General features: G+C 39.7%; 1 protein-coding gene and 1 non-coding gene across 2 annotated transcripts; both read left to right on the top strand.

The window, feature by feature from the left end:
- Nucleotides 1-11654: 11654 nt before the first annotated feature.
- On the top strand, nt 11655-13024 carry LOC105863311 (heterogeneous nuclear ribonucleoprotein F-like). The gene has a single exon (XM_012750251.3). The coding sequence runs from the start codon at nt 11765-11767 to the stop codon at nt 13022-13024; it is 1260 nt and encodes a 419-aa protein (XP_012605705.1). The 5' UTR covers nt 11655-11764.
- Nucleotides 13025-14605: 1581 nt separating this feature from the next.
- LOC142866131 (U4atac minor spliceosomal RNA) lies at nt 14606-14731 on the top strand. The gene has a single exon (XR_012916191.1). It is a non-coding gene; the product is annotated as a U4atac minor spliceosomal RNA (small nuclear RNA).
- Nucleotides 14732-19320: the final 4589 nt, after the last annotated feature.

Raw genomic sequence — 19320 nt, 5'->3', positions numbered from 1 at the left:
TGTTCCCACTTCTAGGCCTCATAATTGGCTGTCCCTCTGCCTGGAAAACTCTGCCCTGGATATCCATATGGATTGCCCCTTGGTTTCCTGCAAGTCTCTGCTTAGATTCTTTCTCCTCAGAGACTCCTTCTCTGACATCCTTCCACATACACGCCCTGGACACTCCCTTTTCCCCTTACCCACTTTATTGTTTCTGTTGAAAAATATCACCAGCTGCTATATTATAATTTTATTTGATTAATGTCTGTCTCTTCCCACTGGAATGTAAACTTCTAGTGAGACTTTGGTTTATTCACTACTCTATGCACTGGCACTTAGAATAGTGGTTGGCATATAATATTCAATTAATATTTACTAAGTTGGTGACTGAATGGATGAATGGACCTCTTTACTCCAAAGATTCTTCCAAACAGATAATATCATATAGAACAAGCCCTCGGCAATACTTAGGTAAAGTAGCTAAAAAATTCAGCTCACTGCCAAACAAAACAGATACACATCTCAGTGAAGAAATGTATCCAATAAATGTTGACAACTGTGACCTCCCTTTTATGTCTTATCCTCATAACTGGAAATAGGGATATAAATATTTATTTTATAGAAGAGGAAAATAATGGGGTTCTGAGAGTTCTGAAACTTTTCCAAGGCTACCCTTTAACAAATATTTATTAAGCACTTACCATCTGCCATGCACAGTTCTAGGTACTGGGAATACAGCTGTGAACAAGATACATGAATTACCTGTCCTTCATGGAACTTGAACCACAATGGAATAAATGATCTTATAAGCCAAAGACACTTAAATGCAGTTTCATTGACTTGGTAGTGGATCAGCTGATAACCGTATAACAGATATTTTTAAAAAGCAGACTTTAATCCAGTAGGTTCGGGGCAGGCCCTAATTATCTATATTTTTGAAAAGCTCCCAGGCACTGCTGGTTCTGCTGGTCCAGGGACCACACATTGAACCCAGTCCCACAGCTTTAACTACCATCTATCTATACATTGAAGATTTCCAAATTTATATCTGAGCTTCAGGCTTCTCCTCATAACTCCAGATGCATCTATCCAAGTGTCTACTCAACATTTCCTCTTGGAGATCTCACAGTCATCTTAAATGTAATGCATTTGCTATGTCTTGAATGTATGTGTCCCTCCAAATTTCATATGTGGAAACCTAATCACCAAAGTGACCTAATCACTTTAAGCAAGGTCCTAGTGCAAAATACACTGTCAAAGAAATAGGAACATCTACTTGGCCCCTATGCCTTCATGTAACACAGTCTAGACAGAAAGATTAATTATAGCAAGTTGAGAAAATTTCAATGAACCAAGACTTGGAATACCTGACAGATATATTAAAAACAGGGTGCTAGGAACTCTAGAAGCAGCTGGTGTTCAGCAATTCAGCTGGGCAGGCAGCATCAAACAAGTAAATCACAAGGTTTCAAGGCCACAGAAACTACAGAAGAATAACAATTCCTGGGGAAAGGAAGGAAAAGGACTGGAAAGAACAGGGCAGGCTCCCAGTTATAGGGGATTATCAAGGTGCAAACAGAGGCTCAGGAAGAAAAGGCCAGAATCAGAACATAAATATAAGATAGGGGCTTGGACCCAGGATAAAGGTTGAAATCATCACCAGAGTGTCATGTCATAGTGAGACTTGTCTTGAACTAGAGGCCCTTAAATTCTTCTTGCTGGAGGGCAGGATTGGTTCCAGAGATGAGGCAGAGCTCACTGGGTAGGTATTATTAGATTGGGGGCAAGTGGCTCCAAAGGGGAGCCATAAAGAGAAGAGGGTCTTGGGGACAGGGAACCAAGTACATTCCATACTCCTCCTATCAGGAGTTCTTGGAACTCACAAAGAGGCAGAAAATGTGTCAGGCTTTGTTTTCAATAGTATGGTCCCAAAGAGGGAAATTTAATATTGATTGTTGGCCAGAGATAATGGGGGAAAAAAACCACTGATTTCTCTCTTATTTATTAAGCTTAAAAGCACTTGGATGTGAAGAATATTAAAGTAATATTGGAAAGGAAAAGATGGCAGAGAAATCTGTTGAGAGTGGACTGATGGAAAAGACTGACAAAAGAGGACAAAGGGAATCTGGTATTTACAAACCATGCCCTTGATGAGATAAGGAGAAATGTCAGAGGAACTCAAGGAAGCCAGAACCAAACACTGCAAATGTCACATCGGTCTGCACACTAGTGTGCTTCAAGTGAACTTCACAAAGATTGGTGACTAAGCCCCAGGTTCCTGGAAACTCGCTGAGCAGGGTAGTCAGGAGAGCCTGACATCTGTCCTTCAAAATGAATCAGAAAGGCAGTGTGGCACTGCTGACTCAGAGCTTACAGCAGGAGCAATACTAGTTAAGAGCCTGGCTCAGTTACTTTTCTCTCTCTCTCTCTCTCTCTTTATTATTTCAGCATATTATGAAGTAGAACTACCATTTGATCCAGCAATCCCATTACTGGGCATCTACCCAAATTAAAAAAAAAAAAGATATTCTATAAAAAAAAGACATCAGTTGCTTTTCTGAGATCCTGATATCACTACTTATACTTAGGCACTCATCTGCTCATCTGCAGCCATTTCTTATTTTTCCTTTGGTACCTGGCTTATCATGAACTAAGGTGCATAGATAATGTGAACCAGCACTTGAATCTCCTTTTCTTTTCTTTTAATTTTCTTTTTTTGTTTTGTTTTGTTTTGAAAAACGGTCTTGCTATTTTGCCCAGACTGGACTCAAACTCCTGGCCTCAAGTGATACTCCTGCCTCAGCCTCCCTAGTCACTGGGAATATGACTTCTCTTTTAAAGGGGTACTTTTCTCATGTCATAGTACGCATAAATGTTGTCTCTTATTGCATATTGAAATCACAGAAGATACATGTGTTTTTCTTAAGAGAAAAAGAGGAAATTTGTGTTTGTCCTTTACAAATTCTAAATGTGTAATTTTATCAATGTTTTTAAGAAAATTAAATGATCATGCTAAAAAGCATGACTCTTTTTATAGTGGAAAAACTCTACTAATATTTATGATTGTATTAAAAAGACAATATTTGGAAAAGTAAAATAGGAAACCATTTTACCCTGTGCAACTTTTAAAATTTAAACCATTGGCCATTATTTATTACAGAGCAAATGCTAATTAAAATCCAAATAAAATCTTTTTTTTTTTGAGTCTACCCCAAAATGAAGTCACAGATTGGAGTTCCATTTCTGACTACTGAGACTTACAGATTATGTTTTTTCAGCAAGCTGCTTAGCTTGTTATTGCCTCAGTTTCCTCATCTGTAAAATGGGCTTAATAGTAAGTATACAATCAAAGGTTCATTATTGTTGATGAAGTTAAATCTGTAGCAGTTTATACTTGCTCCAATAAATTGAAGCTTATTCTAACACAATGGCTATTTATCAAACTGATTTAAGTATATTTCTAATATTCATAAATGTAAGTATTAGCACTGTCTTTCATTGAGGTTTCTACCCTGGACCATAATATGAAGTAAAAGAAATACAACAGAGCACCTAAAATTTAAATCATAGTGTTTGAGCCTTGGACCTTGAAATATACCTAGTCCAGTGGTTCCCAAATGTTGATTTTTAGACCCATGTTGGTTAGTAAAGAAGTTTTTACTGGCCCATGGTGAAGTGAGGAAAATAAGAACAGCAGGTCATGACTTTTTTAAAGCTAAACATTTTTAATTTAAAGAATTGCTTATTCTATGAGATATATCCTTTTAATTTGGGAGAGTTAAACATATTCTTTATTTTATGAAGTGGTGGTGGTAATGAATCATAGGGCTTTTTTTCCCCCTCTTTTTATTGCATTATATTATGGAGGTACAAATATTGTTGGGGTTACATATATTGCCCCCGCCACCCCAGGTAGGACTTTTTTTGATGTCCATACCTGGTAAAAAGTTGGCAGCTCTGTATCATTTCCCCCCCATCATCCTTCTTTCTTTTAATTTTTTTATTGGTTTATGATAGCTGTGATATCTTTAAAGCTGAACCCAACTTTCTCATTTTACAGATGAGAAAACAGACATTGAGAGGTTACTTAATTTGTTCCAGGTCTTATAGCTCAGCAGCTCCTGAAACAAGGACAAAAACCCTGTATCAGATGCTGCCTCTCTAGAATTTCTTGTCTTCAGAAAATTGCTTTCATTATAATAGGTTATGAACTTGAAACAGAAGATCTAGTAATTCTTATGTGCTAATAACTATTTTTGATTTCCAAGTATAAAGAAATTCAAAAGACTTAATATTCTTGTATAGCTAGGTGCTGAAGTCCACTGATTAGCCTATATTTGGAAAATCTTAAACATGGCCAAAGATTTTCATCAGCAGGCCAGAATTAGCTGTCTCTGAATTCAGCTACTTAGGTTACATGCTATCTCATGCTTGACAAAAGAGGTAGATAGCAATAAGGTTAGCCATTGTGAGGGTACCCACAGAGAATACTGTTTCTCCCTCACAGACACACACCTACACATACAGATACACATTTATAGCAAGAGTCTGCAGCCCATCTAGATTTAAAAGGGAAAAAACTATCAAGGTGAAGAGTAGGAGTTGCTGGAATTATTAGCAGGAGCATCTGGCCAGTTTTCAGGAGTTTACAGGCAGTAGTACCCTGTGGCACTTCAGAGGCTCCCCATCAATTGCCTTAGCTTTCCCTCAGCTATCCCAGAATATGTTTCAAAACTGAAATAATTAATTCCCTCATCACCTTTGCCTCATCACCTTAGTAAATCATGAACCAGGTATACAAATGAATGTAAAGAGAAAGAGTAGAACAGAATGTAAACCCTTGCCTAACGTGGAGATGTTACCTCTAGGAGTACTTTTCCATGGCTTGTTGTATTTGGCTTTGCGTGGCTTCCTTCTTTCATGAAGAGTTCTTTAATTTCTGAAATGTCAGACACACCCATAATGAAACGCTAGCAAGGGTAAAAATGTATTTTTGAATTATCTGCTGTCTCTTAGAATATGTGCCCTTCTGTTCTTTAATAGGGCTAATAACGTGGGTGTTGATCGAATGGCCATAAGATTTTGATCTTCAACAGATCTATCAGTCTTTAAGTTCATTTATTAGTCTCAATTATAAGGTATATTTAACATTGAAGAGCAGAGTGAGGTTTTTTGTTTTTTTTTTTAAACCATGAAACAGTTTCACATTATGATGGTCAGGCAGCTGAATTATAGTCCCTTACTTGCCCATTTTACGTGAACTGTTTTAAGATTACATTGTTGCATAATTTTTAACAGAATAAAGTACTGGAAAACAACATTGGCAAAGAACTAACCCATTAAACTGCCTCCTCTAGCAAATGAGGAGGGCAAGTCATGTGGCAAAAAAGGCATAATTGCAAAATTCCCTGTAACACAAAACTACTCCTGTGGGAAATACTACTGCTGGTTACAGATTATTTTGGAGCCTACGCCCATGGTTGACAGCCCTCAGTTGTATTACATTATGATAATAAATACGTAAGATGACAGGAGATAGATATATATTCTATAGATAGCCTGTATATTCCTCAATTGAATAAAACACATTTATTATAACTATAAGTTAAAGTCCTTAAAAATTAAATATAGAACTATCATATGATCCAGCAATTCTACATCTGGGTATCTATCCCAAAGAATTAAAAACAGGATCTCAGAGAGATATTTGCATACATATGTTCACAGGATCACTAGTCACAATAGCCAAGGGGGGAAGCCACACAAGTATCCGTTGATGATGAATATATAAACAAAATATATTATATACTTATAATGGAATATTGTTCAGCCTTTAAAAGGAAGGAAATTCTGACACATGCTACAATATAGATAAACCTTGAGGATATTATGCTAAGTGAAATGAATTAATCACAAAAAAGACAAACAATGTATGATTCTACTTATATGAGGTATTAAGAGTAGTTAAATTCATAGAAACAGAAAGTAGAATGGTGGTTTGCCAGGAGCTGGGGGGAGGAGGAAATGGGGAGTTGCTGTTTAATGCATATAGAATATCAGTTTTGCAAGAATGAAAAATTCTAGAGATTGGGTGCACAACAATGTAAATATACTTAACACTACTGAATTGCACACTTAGAAATGGTTATGGTAGTAAATTTTATGTTATGTGGTTTTTTACCACAATTACAATGGAAAAATAAAGAATAAAGCCCACAAAAAAACATATTAACATATAAAGACAATTGTTCAATCTCTTAGGCTTTTGATTTAGAAAACCCTGGGTTCAAAACTCAACTCATCTCATCTCAACATGTACTAGCTGTGTTGTTGTCTTTTTGGGAAAATTACTTATGTCTCAGTTGTTACTGATGTTAAATAACATAACTTTTGTAGCATAGCTAAGTATTTAGCAAGATGCAGTCCAAAAAATAATTAAAATGTCTGAGTTACCGTGAATGATCTTCAAGCTGTTGCATTCAACAACTTTCATAAATGTAGAATTCCCCAACTGTGATGAAAGTTCTAAGAGGGGTCTCATGTTACCCTTATGATAGTATGTAATCAAATTCTTTTCTAAGTACCCTTTTGCTGTAAGTACCTGAAACACAAAATGTAACTTTTGAAAGTTACCTTTTGGCAAAAGCACAGATGTTGTCAATCAGTGGACAATTCTTTAGTGCAGCTTCTACTTTCCCAAGAGACACATATTCTCCTGCCTGTAACTTCACCAAATCTTTCTTAAGATCTGTAAGTCATGAAGAATGTTAAATTATCCATAGTTTGTTTTATTAAGGTATTTACAATTCTGACTTTCTTTGAATCTCAATGCTTTAATCTTTATTTACAAAGATATTACTTCTAAAATTTTGTTGTATATAACGCTCGCCCACACATTGGTTAAAAAGAAAATGCCTAGTTAAGAAGTACTGGCTAAAAGTTATACCCTATTCCCAAAGCTTTAACATCTTATTATAATCTTAAATATTATAATAAAGCTAATAGAAGGAACAAGGACTTTGGAGCATTAGATTTGAATGGTATCTCTGCCCAATACTAGCTAGCTAAGTGTTGCTGGGCATGTCCGTTAACCTCCCTAATCCTAGGTTTTATAAGGGATATTGACACTTACCTCCTACAGGCATGATGCGCAATGTCCGCATATAGAACACATTCAACAAATGTTAACTCCTCTTTTCCACAGTTGGCATTATACTGTTAAAACAATAGTGTTCTAAGAAAGTGCTGGCACAGGATGGCACAGCTTGAATAATCATCAGGTTGCCTTACCATCTTCTTGTGAGTGCTGGTTTGCCTATCCATCACCTGGGAACCCACTCTACAGAAATCATCTTCCCTCCCAGTGCAATTAAGAATGAAGAAAAACAAAAGGCTTATTGGTTTTCAACTGAACCCTGTTTCCTGGATTAGCAGATCAAATTTCTAGATGAAGAACCAATTTTCCCAGGAAGTCTCTGGTTATATTCGGGTCCAATATTGTGAGGTCCAGCAACATATTGAAATGGGTCACTAGAGATACGACTGAGATAATTCTAGGGCTTGAAAAGGACCTGACCACGATCCTGCAGAGGGGACCTCATCAGCAAGTGAATTTTTGTTTTAACTTTGACCTGTTCAAAGTGAATAGCATAGGGGCTCATTTTGGAGTCACTTTTTGAACTTAAAGGTCTATTTCAGGAGGCTCAGTAAGGGCAATGCCTAAGCAACTGACATTCTCAGAACACACTGGTGCTCAGGATTGATATTATCAATTTTCTAAGGTTCAGGCCCAGTTAGAGCCATATAAATAGCCACCAGGAAAAAAATGTGCCCATACTGCCCCAAGGTAGAGAGGTAAAGGGAGAATAAGGCCTAGAATAGGGTATGTGGCGTGGCACGGTGGCTCACGCCTGTAATCATAGCACTCTGGGAGGCCGAGGCAGGCGGATTGCTCAAGGTCAGGAGTTCAAAACCAGCCTGAGCAAGAGTGAGATCCCATCTCTACTAGAAATAGAAAGAAATTAATTTGCCAAGTAATATATATATACAAAAAATTAGCTGGGCATGGTGGTGCATGCCTATAGTCCCAGCTACTTGGGAGGCTGAGGCAGGCGGATTGCTTGAGCCCAGGAGTTTGAGGTTGCTGTGAGCTAGGCTGATGCCACGGCACTCTAGCTTGGGCAACAAAGCAAGACTGTCTCAAAAAAAAAAAAAAAAAAGAATATGGTATGTTACAGTAAAGAATTTTATAGAACCACATGTGGTTGACCATAAAAGACCTCCTCTGAGCTCTTTTTGTTTTCCCACTACCAATCTGCTATTTCCTTGCCATTAGCCCTACCCCCAATGCCACTTGGTCTTGCTACTACTTAAACTAAGAAGGTTTAGGCACTGCTTTGAACATTTTATCTATATCAACTCATTTAGTTCTAACAACAACCCTATGAGGTCAGTATTGTTATCCCAATTTTACAGATGGAGAAGCTCAAACATAAGTTAAATAACTCGCCCAAACTTTGAACTAATGGAACCATCATCGATCCTATTAATGACCTGACCAAGATTACCTTTTATCTAAGTTGAAGTTATAATACAAAAACTGAAGAAAACCACACAAAGAATACACTGACCTATAATCTATAAACATCCATCGGGATGGAATTCTCCAATATCACCAGTGCAAAACCACCTTTGCCCATTTTCATCCACAGAATAATCCTCTGCCATTTTCTCTTCATTTTTAAAATATGCCATTGAGATAATCTGTCCGCCAATTACAATTTCACCTCTGGGGTTTGGCTTGTCATGAATTGTATAATCGCCTGGAATTAAAAATGTAAATTAGTTATTATTCTGTGCAACATTTGGAAGCTGTTATAAGTAAATTACTGACATGTTGATATCAATGCATTTTGGATTTTTTAAGGGTGGTTTTAGTCAAAGAAAACAGGTATTAAGCACCCAAGAAAAGCACCGTCATATAGTGAGAAGGAAAGGGATGCTATGGGAAACAGGAGGGAAAATTTACTCATTTAGCCTGAGTTCAATCATGAACTTTAAAAGTTAAACACTGAAATAATTGATAATAACTATGAAAATACTTTACCACTACTAACTACATCTTTATTACTGAATAAAATCTTACTTAAGGAAAATATACAAAAATTTGAATTTGTAAACTGAGATATAGAGTTCGTGTCATAAAAGGATTAAAAGCAGAGTTCCTTTTGTCTGTTAACTGTTCTGATAAACTTAAAACTATTCAATATTTCAATATGACAAAACCCATTGTATGCAAAACATTAAGATCATTCCTACTGCATAAAGCCAAAGATCCTTTGTAGCAAGAAAAACTCTAAATACATGTCCACAAATGGAACCATTCCCTAAAACTGACATTGAGGCACAGTATCAGGAAGTCAGAAAATAACAACTGAAGGCAAAATTCTCCATAGGAAGTTTAACTACAAACATTTCTCTGATTCCACTGCCTAACAAATAACCCATCTAATAAAACAATTCTGAAGCTAATTCCCAATATATGTATATACACTGCCTATATTTCCTTCAGAGTTTCATTGTAAAATTGGAATGTCATTATCATGGAAGAAACGAGGACTTAGACCCAAGGTGTAAAACTCTTGGGAATGCAGCTGGCTTTTAAACGTGTTTTTAAAAAAGTTTCGTCATTTGCTCACACAGAACTAACAATAACACACATAATAAGACAATAACAAAGAAGAAACATCTTTAGAAATTTGTTTAGTTTATATTATGTTTAGAAACTAGTTTTAGTTTGTATTAGATAAAGCTCATTTATTCTCCTGGGGTTTGGGCAACCTAAGGAACGTGTCCTACAAGGTAACTTGTCTTTAAATTTTCAGTCTGTGACTCTGTCCTAAGGAAAATATTCTTTTTTAGAATCTTAAGTTTTTAAATTATTCTTCTTTTATCTGGCATGGCTAGGCAGTTAATTATTAGTTTATTTAACAATCCACTTTATTGCAGTTAACATATGTGCTTAGTATCTTTCCTTAAGTTCATCCTAAGAAGACCGGTTTACTTTTGCCTTCAGCTAATATGTAAAATGGATTATCATCAATGTCTATAATGTGCCGGTTTCTTCTAAGTTGCTTGCCTCTGCATATACACATAAAAATTCAACTATACAAGGCTGGGCACAGTGGCTCATGCCTGTAATCCTAGCACTCTGGGAAGCTGAGGCGGGTGGATCGCTCGAGGTCAGGAGTTCGGGACCAGACTGAGCAAGAGCAAGACCCCATCTCTACTAAAAATAGAAAGAAATTAATTGGCCAACTAAAAATATATAGAATAAATTAGCTGGGCATGGTGGCTCATGCCTATAGTCCTAGCTACCTGAGAGGCTGAGGCAGAAGGATTGCTTGAGCCCAGGAGTTTGAAGTTGCAGTGAGCTAGCATGATGCCACTGCACTCTAGCCAGGGCGACAGAGTGAAACCTTGCCTCAAAAAAAAGGGGTGGGGGGAGAGATTCCTTCATCATTATCTATGTAAGATTCTAACAAGGCAAACTCTGATTAGAATTCCTGCTCTAAAACTTATTGGCTGTATTACTTGGACAAGTTACTTAACCTCTCTAAGCCTCCATTTCCTCATCTATGAAATAGAGATGGTAGCAGAACCTACTTCATATAAACATATGCTCTGAGGGTTAAATGAGATGATATGTGAACAATGCTTAACACTTCTTGGCACTAAGTAAGTGTTCAAAAAACGTTAGCTGTTGTTATCAAACATGATGATGGTGATGTTATTCCTCTGCAGTTTAGTAGCAATAATCAAATATTTATGGGCACCCTATTATGTACCTAGCATTATATTAAATATTGTGAGGAAAACACATAAAGGATAAGGAGACCCTTCCCTCAAATACCTTACAAACAAACTACCTGGGAAGAGAAGCATGTGAAACAATTTAGAGAACATTTAAATATGAAACAGGATTGGATGCAGTGGCTCACACCCATAATCCCAGCACTTTTGGAGGCTCAGGTGGGAGGATCACTTGAGTCCAGGAGTTTAAGACCAGCCTGGGCAACACAGGGATACTCTGTCTCTACATTAAAAAGAAAGAAGGAAAAAAAGAAAATTAGCCAAGCATGGTGGTGTACACCTACAGTCGTAGCTACACAGGAGGTTGAGGCGGGATGATCACTGAGCCTAGGAGTTCGAAGCTGCAGTGAGCTGTGATCACGCCACTGTACTCCAGCCTGAGCAACAGAGCAAGGCACTGTCTCTAAAAAAATTCATAAATACTAAACTGCATAGTAGTGAGCGTGCATTCGAAGGGCGGGAGCTGTCTCTGGCAGTCACACGCCTCGCGCCTCCCGCCTTACTCTCGCGCCTCACGTCTTTCAACTGGTGCCTCACGCCTTACGTCTTTCGCCTCGTGCCTCGTGCCTTACGTCTCACACCTCCTGCCTTGTGTCTTACGTCTTACGTCTCGTGCCTCGTGCCTTGTGTCTTACGTCTTACGTCTCACACCTCGTGCCTTGTGTCTTACGTCTTACACCTCGTGTCTCGCGCCTTACGCCCCCCCCCAGAAGCCCCGCCCAGAGCGCGCTGCCAGGGGTTTCCATGGTGAGGTAAACAAGCCTCAACTGCCTCAGCTGTCACACCCTCCTCTCGCTGCTGTGAGGGACAGCGGCGGAGGCAGGTGTGAGGGCAGCAGCCTGTAGACTCCGATTCTGAGCCTCAAAAAACGTGTTCGAGCTTGTGTGACATCTGTCCCGCCGAAAGAGTGTCCATGATGCTAGGCCCCCCCGGCGGTCACGGTTTCATCGTCAAGCTTCGTGGCCTGCCCTGGTCCTGCTTTGTGGAGGACGTGCAGAACTTCCTGTCAGACTGCAGGATCCGTCATGGGGCCGCAGGTGTTCATTTCGTCTACACTAGAGAGGGCAGGCAGAGCGGTGAGGCCTTTGTGGAATTTGAGTCGGAAGAGGATGTCAAAATGGCCCTGAAGAAAGACCGGGAGAGCATGGGACACCGGTACATCGAGGTGTTCAAGTCCCACAGAACGGAGATGCACTGGGTGTTGCAGCACAGCGGTCCCGACGGCGCCAACGATGGCGTCGTCCGCCTTCGAGGACTCCCGTTTGGGTGCACGAAGGAAGACATCATCCAGTTCTTCTCAGGGCTGGAAATCGTGTCAGATGGGGTCATATTGCCTGTGGACCCCAAGGGCAAGATTACAGGCGAAGCTTTCGTACAGTTTGCCTCACAGGAGTTAGCTAAGAAAGCGCTGAGGAAGCACAGGGAGAGGATAGGGCACAGGTATATCGAAGTGTTCAAGAGCAGTCAGGAGGAAGCCAGGTCTTACTCAGATCCCCCTCTCAAATGTCTGTTAGTGCAGAGGCCGGGGCCCTATAACCGCCCTGACCCAGGTAGGAGATCAGCTAGCGTCTTGAAGCAAGCTAGCCTGGAGAGGATGCGGCCTGGCGCCTACAATGCAGGCTGTGGTGGCCAAGAGGAGCACGGCGTCTTCAGCAATAGCTACGGCTTCTCCACCCACCTGTTTGGGAGAGACACCGACCTGTTTGGGAGAGACCTCAGCTGCTGTCTGTCAGGCAGATACCACCACAGATACGGAGACAGCGAGTTCGCAGTGCAGAACACCACCGGGCACTGCGTCCACATGAGAGGGCTGCCATACAGAGCAACCGAGAATGACATTTACAACTTCTTCTATCCAGTCAAGCCTGTGAGAGTGCATATTGAGATTGGCCCAGATGGAAGAGCGACCGGCGAAGCAGACGTGGAGTTTGCCACCCACGAAGAGGCTGTGGCGGCTATGTCCAAAGACAGGGCCATCATGCCGCGTAGATACGTAGAATTCTCCTTGAATTCAACAACCGGAGCCAGCAATAGAGCGTATAGCAGTCTGCTGATGCCAGGCATGGGGGTATCGGCAGCCCGGGCCACTTACAGTGGTCTGGAGAGTCAGCCACTGAGCGGCTGCTACGGGGCTGGCTACAGCGGTCTGAACAACATGGGCAGATACCACTAGTTTTGTAGGAATGTTCAAGTTTTTTCAATCAGATTTTCACAGGCAGCCAACAAGCAGTGAACAACAGTTACAAATCTAGAGGAAGCTGTGGGACCCATTTTGCACCATGAGTTTGTCTAATCTCCAATAAAAAATTCACCTCTTCAGTATTTTGTCTTGTAAAGTTTTCTTCTAGCATGCGATATTGAGTAAACTAAAACTATTTTCAGCTCTTCTCAATCAACATTTTGGTAGTTAGTATACTTCAGAGTGATGTTATCTGAGTTTAAGTAGTTTAAGTATGTTAAATATAGACCTTTTGCCACCACATTGCAGTGAACACACTGGGGAGACGTGCTTTTTTGGAAAACTCAAAGGTGCTAGCTCCCTGATTCAAAAAGAAATATTTCTCATGTTTGTTCATTCGAGTTTATACTTTCATTTAAAATCTTTTAGGTTAAGTTTAAGCTTTTTAAGAGTTAGTTTTGAGAATTGAAACACAATACTAATACTGTAGGAATTGTTGAAGCCTTGACTTAAAACTTTCTTTGTACTATGATTTCCTTTTGGGTGTATTTCACTAAGTGAAACTTGTCAAATTTTTTGTTAACTAAATGTTTTTCTTAAAATAGAGGTTTTTTTCAAAGTGAAAAAAAATAAAATGTATAATACTGATGGTGAGCACAATAGTACCCTAGAGATTGGAAAGATCAATGTAAAATGAAGTCATTGGGAAAGACTTCATTGAAGAGTTAGGCATTAAATAAATGGCTGTGATCCATTAGCAAAAAGGGCGTTTCAAGAGAAGGGATCAGAAAATACAGATAGGTGAGACCAAAGATGCCTGTATGAGAATGAGAAGATTGGCTTGTCTGGAGATAAGAGCCAAGTGTTTGTATAAGTGGGGAATAATGAAAAATAATGATAAATATGTATGATGGTGCCAGATTAAAGATGTCTTGAAAGCTGGGTAAAGGCATGCTTCGATTTTCTACACCAACTATCAAGTAGCAGGTGAGAAAGATGTGTCTAAAAGGAGGATACAGGATGAATTAGAAGTGATATAATATGGGCAGACAGAGCCATTGAAAGAAAGGCTATTAGCTCAGAGCAGTGTGGAGTAATAAAAGGTTGGAGGATATACTTTAAAATAACTAAAAAGTGGAATTGGAATGTCCCTAACACAGAGAAATGATAAATGCCTAAGGTGATAGGTACCCCAATTACCCTGACTTGGTTAATTCACATTGTATGCCTATATCAAAACATCGTATGTACCTTATAAAGATAAATAACTATTGTGTACCCATAATAATTACAAATAAATTTTAAAAGTTTTTAAAAAGGTTGGAGGACAAAGGTGGCATGGAAGGGAAGGAGCAACCTAATGAATTAACCTAATGATTAATTCACATTGTATGCCTATATCAAAACATCGTATGTACCCTATAAAGATAAATAACGATTGTGTACCCATAATAATTAAAAATAAATTTTAAAAATTTTTAGAAAGGTTGGAGGACAAAGGTGGCATGGAGGGGAAGGAGCAACCTAATGAAGGAATGGGACGATCTGATGGCAGTTAAAGATATTAAAAAATAAATCATCCTTTTCTTGGGGTAGCGCTACTGTCCAATGAATGAGTAGTGAGGGCAGCACTGCTAATGCCTACACAACGCGCCCGAATCAACTAGAGCTTTGCTTTAATTTGGTGCAATTTTTGGAAAAAAGAAACACCTCTTTTCCACAATAAAAAAAAAAAAAGAGAAAAAATCAGACGAGTTTAAAGCTGATACCCTGAATGACTTTAAGGATGGTGATACCATTGACACAAACATGATTTGGCAATAGAGAGACAGTTTACAATAATAGCATTGAAACTGGACAAAGTGAGTTTAAAATGAAACCAAGATCTTCCAAAAAACACAAAACAATTCCTATACCCCAGTGTTTTTCAACTCAGAGTGATTTTGCCCCCCAGGGGATATTTGGCAATGTTTGGGGATACGTTTCATGGTCACAGCTGGATTACTGTAACAAGTGGGTTACTACAAGTATCTGGCTGCTAAACATCCTACAACCCAACAACAAAGGTTTCTCTGGTTCAAAATCTGAATGATGCCAAAGTTGAGAAACCCTGTTTTAGGCTGCTGAAAATCACAGAAAAGAAGACAAAGAAGTCAGGACAGGAATATAGATCCGAGAGAGAACATAAAAGTAATACTTAAGTGTGTGTGTGTGTGTGTGTGTGTGTGTGTGTGTGTGTGTGTGTAGACAGAGTGTCACTCGGTGTCCTGGTGTAGAGTACAGTGAAGGTGGGTCACCCCAAGCTCCAGGTCCTGAGCTGTGAGGGATTCTTCAGCCTCAGCCTCCCAAGTAGCTGGGACTACAGCCGCTTGCCAGAGTGCCCGGCTGGGTTTTGTGTATTTTTGTGTGTGTGTCTTTTTTTGTTTTGTTTCTTGTTTCTAGGGATAGAGACGGAGTCTCACTGTGCTCAGGCTGGTGTTGAACCCCTGAGCTGCAGCTATCCTCCCGCCTCAGCTTCCCAGAAAGCTAGGATTACAAGCATGAGCCACCGTGCCTGGCCAAGGTAACACTTAATGATTTTTAAGTGATACAGTTAATGATTTTTAATGATACAGTTCTCCAAAGAAGTGATCTTTTGAGAAAGAAGATTAAAGCACCAGGGTAACAGAATTTTGAGGACTGACAAATGTAGAGATGTAATTGAGGGATCTGAACATAGGGGGCAAACATGAAATGTTTTCATCTTCAACTAATATTTTATTTTATTTCATTTTATTTATTTATTTTTTTATTTCTTTTTGAGGCAGAGTCTCGCTTTGTTGCCCAGGCTAGAGTGAGTGCCGTGGCGTCAGCCTAGCTCACAGCAACCTCAAACTCCTGGGTTCAAGTGATCCTCCTGCCTCAGCCTCCCGAGTAACTGGGACTACAGGCATGCGCCACCATGCCCGGCTAATTTTTTCTATATATACTATATGGCCAATTCATTTCTATTTATAGTAGAGACGGGTTCTCGCTCTTGATCAGGCTGGTTTTGAACTCCTGACCTCCAGCAGTCCGCCCGCCTCGGCCTCCCAGAGTGCTAGGATTATAGGCGTGAGCCACCGCGCCCGGCCTCAACTAATATTTTAAATTAGCTCAAGCTCCTCTTCCATTAAATGATGTTGTGTGTGTAATGTCCCTGTTTTTCTAGCCACTTTTATGTCACACCAAGTTCCATCCAGTCTGATTTTTCCAGAATGGGGACAGTGTGATGTTGCAATTAGGGGAAACGGGTATAGTTGTTTGGTACAACTAGGGCAGATTTGACCTCTACTGACTTCTGTGTGGTAGGCACCCAAGTGCCTCTCATGTGGCACCCCTCACAGGTATTATATTCTCCAGCTGGCTTCATTCAGTTCTTATCCGTGGCTTCTGCCCCTGATGGTTTGTTTATTTATTGATTGATTTGGTTTCAGAGAACAGAATAGGAAATAGTAGGGTGAATGCAGTATGTTAAAGTATTATTTCATGTAAATTTTGTGTCCAGTGTAAAATGTATTTTTTTCCTGTGAATTGTGATCTAAGAAATTGGGAAGCCACTCTTCTGAAAGTTAATATTGTTTGGTAGGATGAACGTAAAGCTCAGGATGAACATAAAGCTCTGATTTATGTTCCCAGTTCTGCTATGAACTTGCTGGTGATCTAGAGCTACCCCCAACTTATCTCTGGACCACATACTTTTATTCTCATAAACAAGGGGTTTGGACTTGGCCTCGATACAGGCCAGGGCTGAGCCCAAGCAGGTGGCCAGCATGGCAAAGAGAAGTCAGGCCACTGACAGAGCTGCTAAAGAGGCCACTGGAGGTGATCTGTCTCTCGGGGACTTGATACCTCGGCTAGATTGAGACCCCTTAAAAACTAAAGACTGGGACTCTGACATTTGGGATGGCACAGCTAATGGAGACAGAATTCTCATAGACTCGTCTCCTACCCAAAGCTTTGGTTTGGCCTCTTATGAGGCACATAAGTGAATACACACATTGGGAGAGTGATGCCTTGATGGATTTGGTGGGACCTCATTTGGGAGGACCCCATTTACAGCTGTTTATGTGCTTGGGGCAGTACAAGGACAGAAAGGCAACCTGCTACACAGGGAGGCCAACATGTGGGGATCCACCCTTTCAATGATTGGCAGTTTCACTCAGATGCCTGGGCTTGTATTGGCAGATACCTTTTCAGCCTGGGTAGAGGCTTATCCTGCCTGGAGGAAAGAAAGGAACATCTGAAGTCACCAGAATCCTTCTGGAGGAACTCACTCCAAGATGGGCTCCTACCAGGAGCTGACAGGGCCTTTGCCAAGTTCCTGAATGCATACAGGAACAGGCCTTGGAGGATGATGGGATGACAGGCATCGACAGCCCAGAGAAAGAGGCCAAGCAAATGGGGACTAACATGCTGGTGACGGAGGCCGTGGACAGACAGCAACAGAGATGGCTCAGCAGCTCCTCCTCCCACACAAGGACATCGACAGGCACCCCATTGCCAACAGGACCCAGGAGCACACTCCACGGAGCCCTGGACATTTCACAAGAGTGATAATAGACCCTCCTTTGTAGCAGAGGTAACCCAGAAAGTAAACAAAGAATAGAAATTGCATGTATTCTGGAATTGATACAGGAAGCCCATCTAAAGTGGGATAGGATATTCCTGCTTGCCCTCCTCTGCATAAAAGTAGCTCTTTAGAGGCAGGCGTAAGTGAAGCCCCTAAGAAATAGTTTATGAGAGACCCTTCCTACCACCCTGAGGTAAGTATAGTAACATAACCATAAGTAAAACAGTATGTCCCAATGAGTGGGTCAGGTGCTCACCACTATACAGGAGTTTGCCTCTTTCAGGTCCCCACCCCAGTTAGAAGCAGAGAAGTGGAAGGAACACCTCACACCTCATTAAAATTGTCATAAGTAAAACCTTGGGTCCATTATACCAAAGTAAAGAGGTTTAGCCCCCCAGGGGAGGGGCCAGCCTTTAGGTGATCTAAAGTATCTGTTTGAGGAAAAGAAAAAAATGAAAATTGTGATATTTTCACTTATTTTTCTTTGATAATTTGTTCTGTCTATAGGATAGAGGGACAACTGCTTAGTGAGGATTTCCCCAGCTATCGCCTCTTCTGTTAATCTGTCTTACTGCTGGGTGTGTTAGCCTAAACCTCATTTGGTACAAGTATTTCATACATGATGTCTGAATTGCAGAAGCTGGGCTCTTGGATCACCTACAGGGCACAACTAATAGCTCTGTGCTCAGAGGTCCCATGTTTCTTTTCTAACTTAGCCCTGTATCAGACATTGTGTGTAAGACTACCGTCCATTGCACCTTGTCAGTCCTTAGGGTTATAGTTCTTGCTTATGCCCTTTTTCACCTGATAATCGGTAAGGCAATTCAGTGTGAGGGATGATTTTTCAAAATATGGTGTTGGAAAAATTAGATATCCAAATGCACAAAATGAACTTTGATTCATATCCCACTCTGTATATAAAATTAAATCAAAATGGATCATAGACCTAAATATAAAACCTAAAACTGTAAAAGTTCTAGACAAAACTATAGGAGAATATGCTTGTGACCTTGAATTAGGCAAAAATTTCTTAGATATGACACCAAAAGCATGATTCGTGAGAGAAAAAAGTTGATAAATTTGACTTCACAAAGATTAAAAATTTCTCTTCTAAAGATACTGCTAAAAGAATGAAAAAACAATCTAAGAGAAAATATTTGCAAATTATATGTCTGATAAAGGACTTGTGTTTAGAATACATGAAATATCTCAAACTCAATAATAAGAAAACAACCCAATTTTGTAAATGGGGAAAAGATTTGAGCAAACACATTACCAAAGAAGATATACATTTGGCAAATAAATGTACAAAAAGATGCTCAACATTATTAGTCATTAAGGGAATGGAAATTAAAACAACAATGAGAAACCACTCCTCACATTCAAGAATGTCTAAAATATAAAAAGTGTTGGTGGAAATTTAAAAAATTAAAAAAAAGAAAAAAAAAGTGTTGGTGAAGATGTAGCGAAGACAGAAGATTCATATATTGCTAGTAAAAATGTAAAATGGTAAGCCAATTTGGAAAATAGTTTAGCAGTTTCATTAAAACTTGAGAAACCTATCATATAATTCAGTCATTCTACTCTGAGGTATTTATCCACAAGAAATGTACATCCATACAAAGACTTGTACACAAATGTTCACATGCATTTTATTTGTAATAGCTAAAAACTGGAAACAACCTATATCAGTCAGTAT

This window comes from Microcebus murinus, chromosome X (assembly GCF_040939455.1).
Source record: "Microcebus murinus isolate Inina chromosome X, M.murinus_Inina_mat1.0, whole genome shotgun sequence".
NCBI classification, from domain to species: Eukaryota; Metazoa; Chordata; class Mammalia; order Primates; family Cheirogaleidae; genus Microcebus; species Microcebus murinus.
This window is presented reverse-complemented; position numbering and strand designations above follow the sequence as displayed.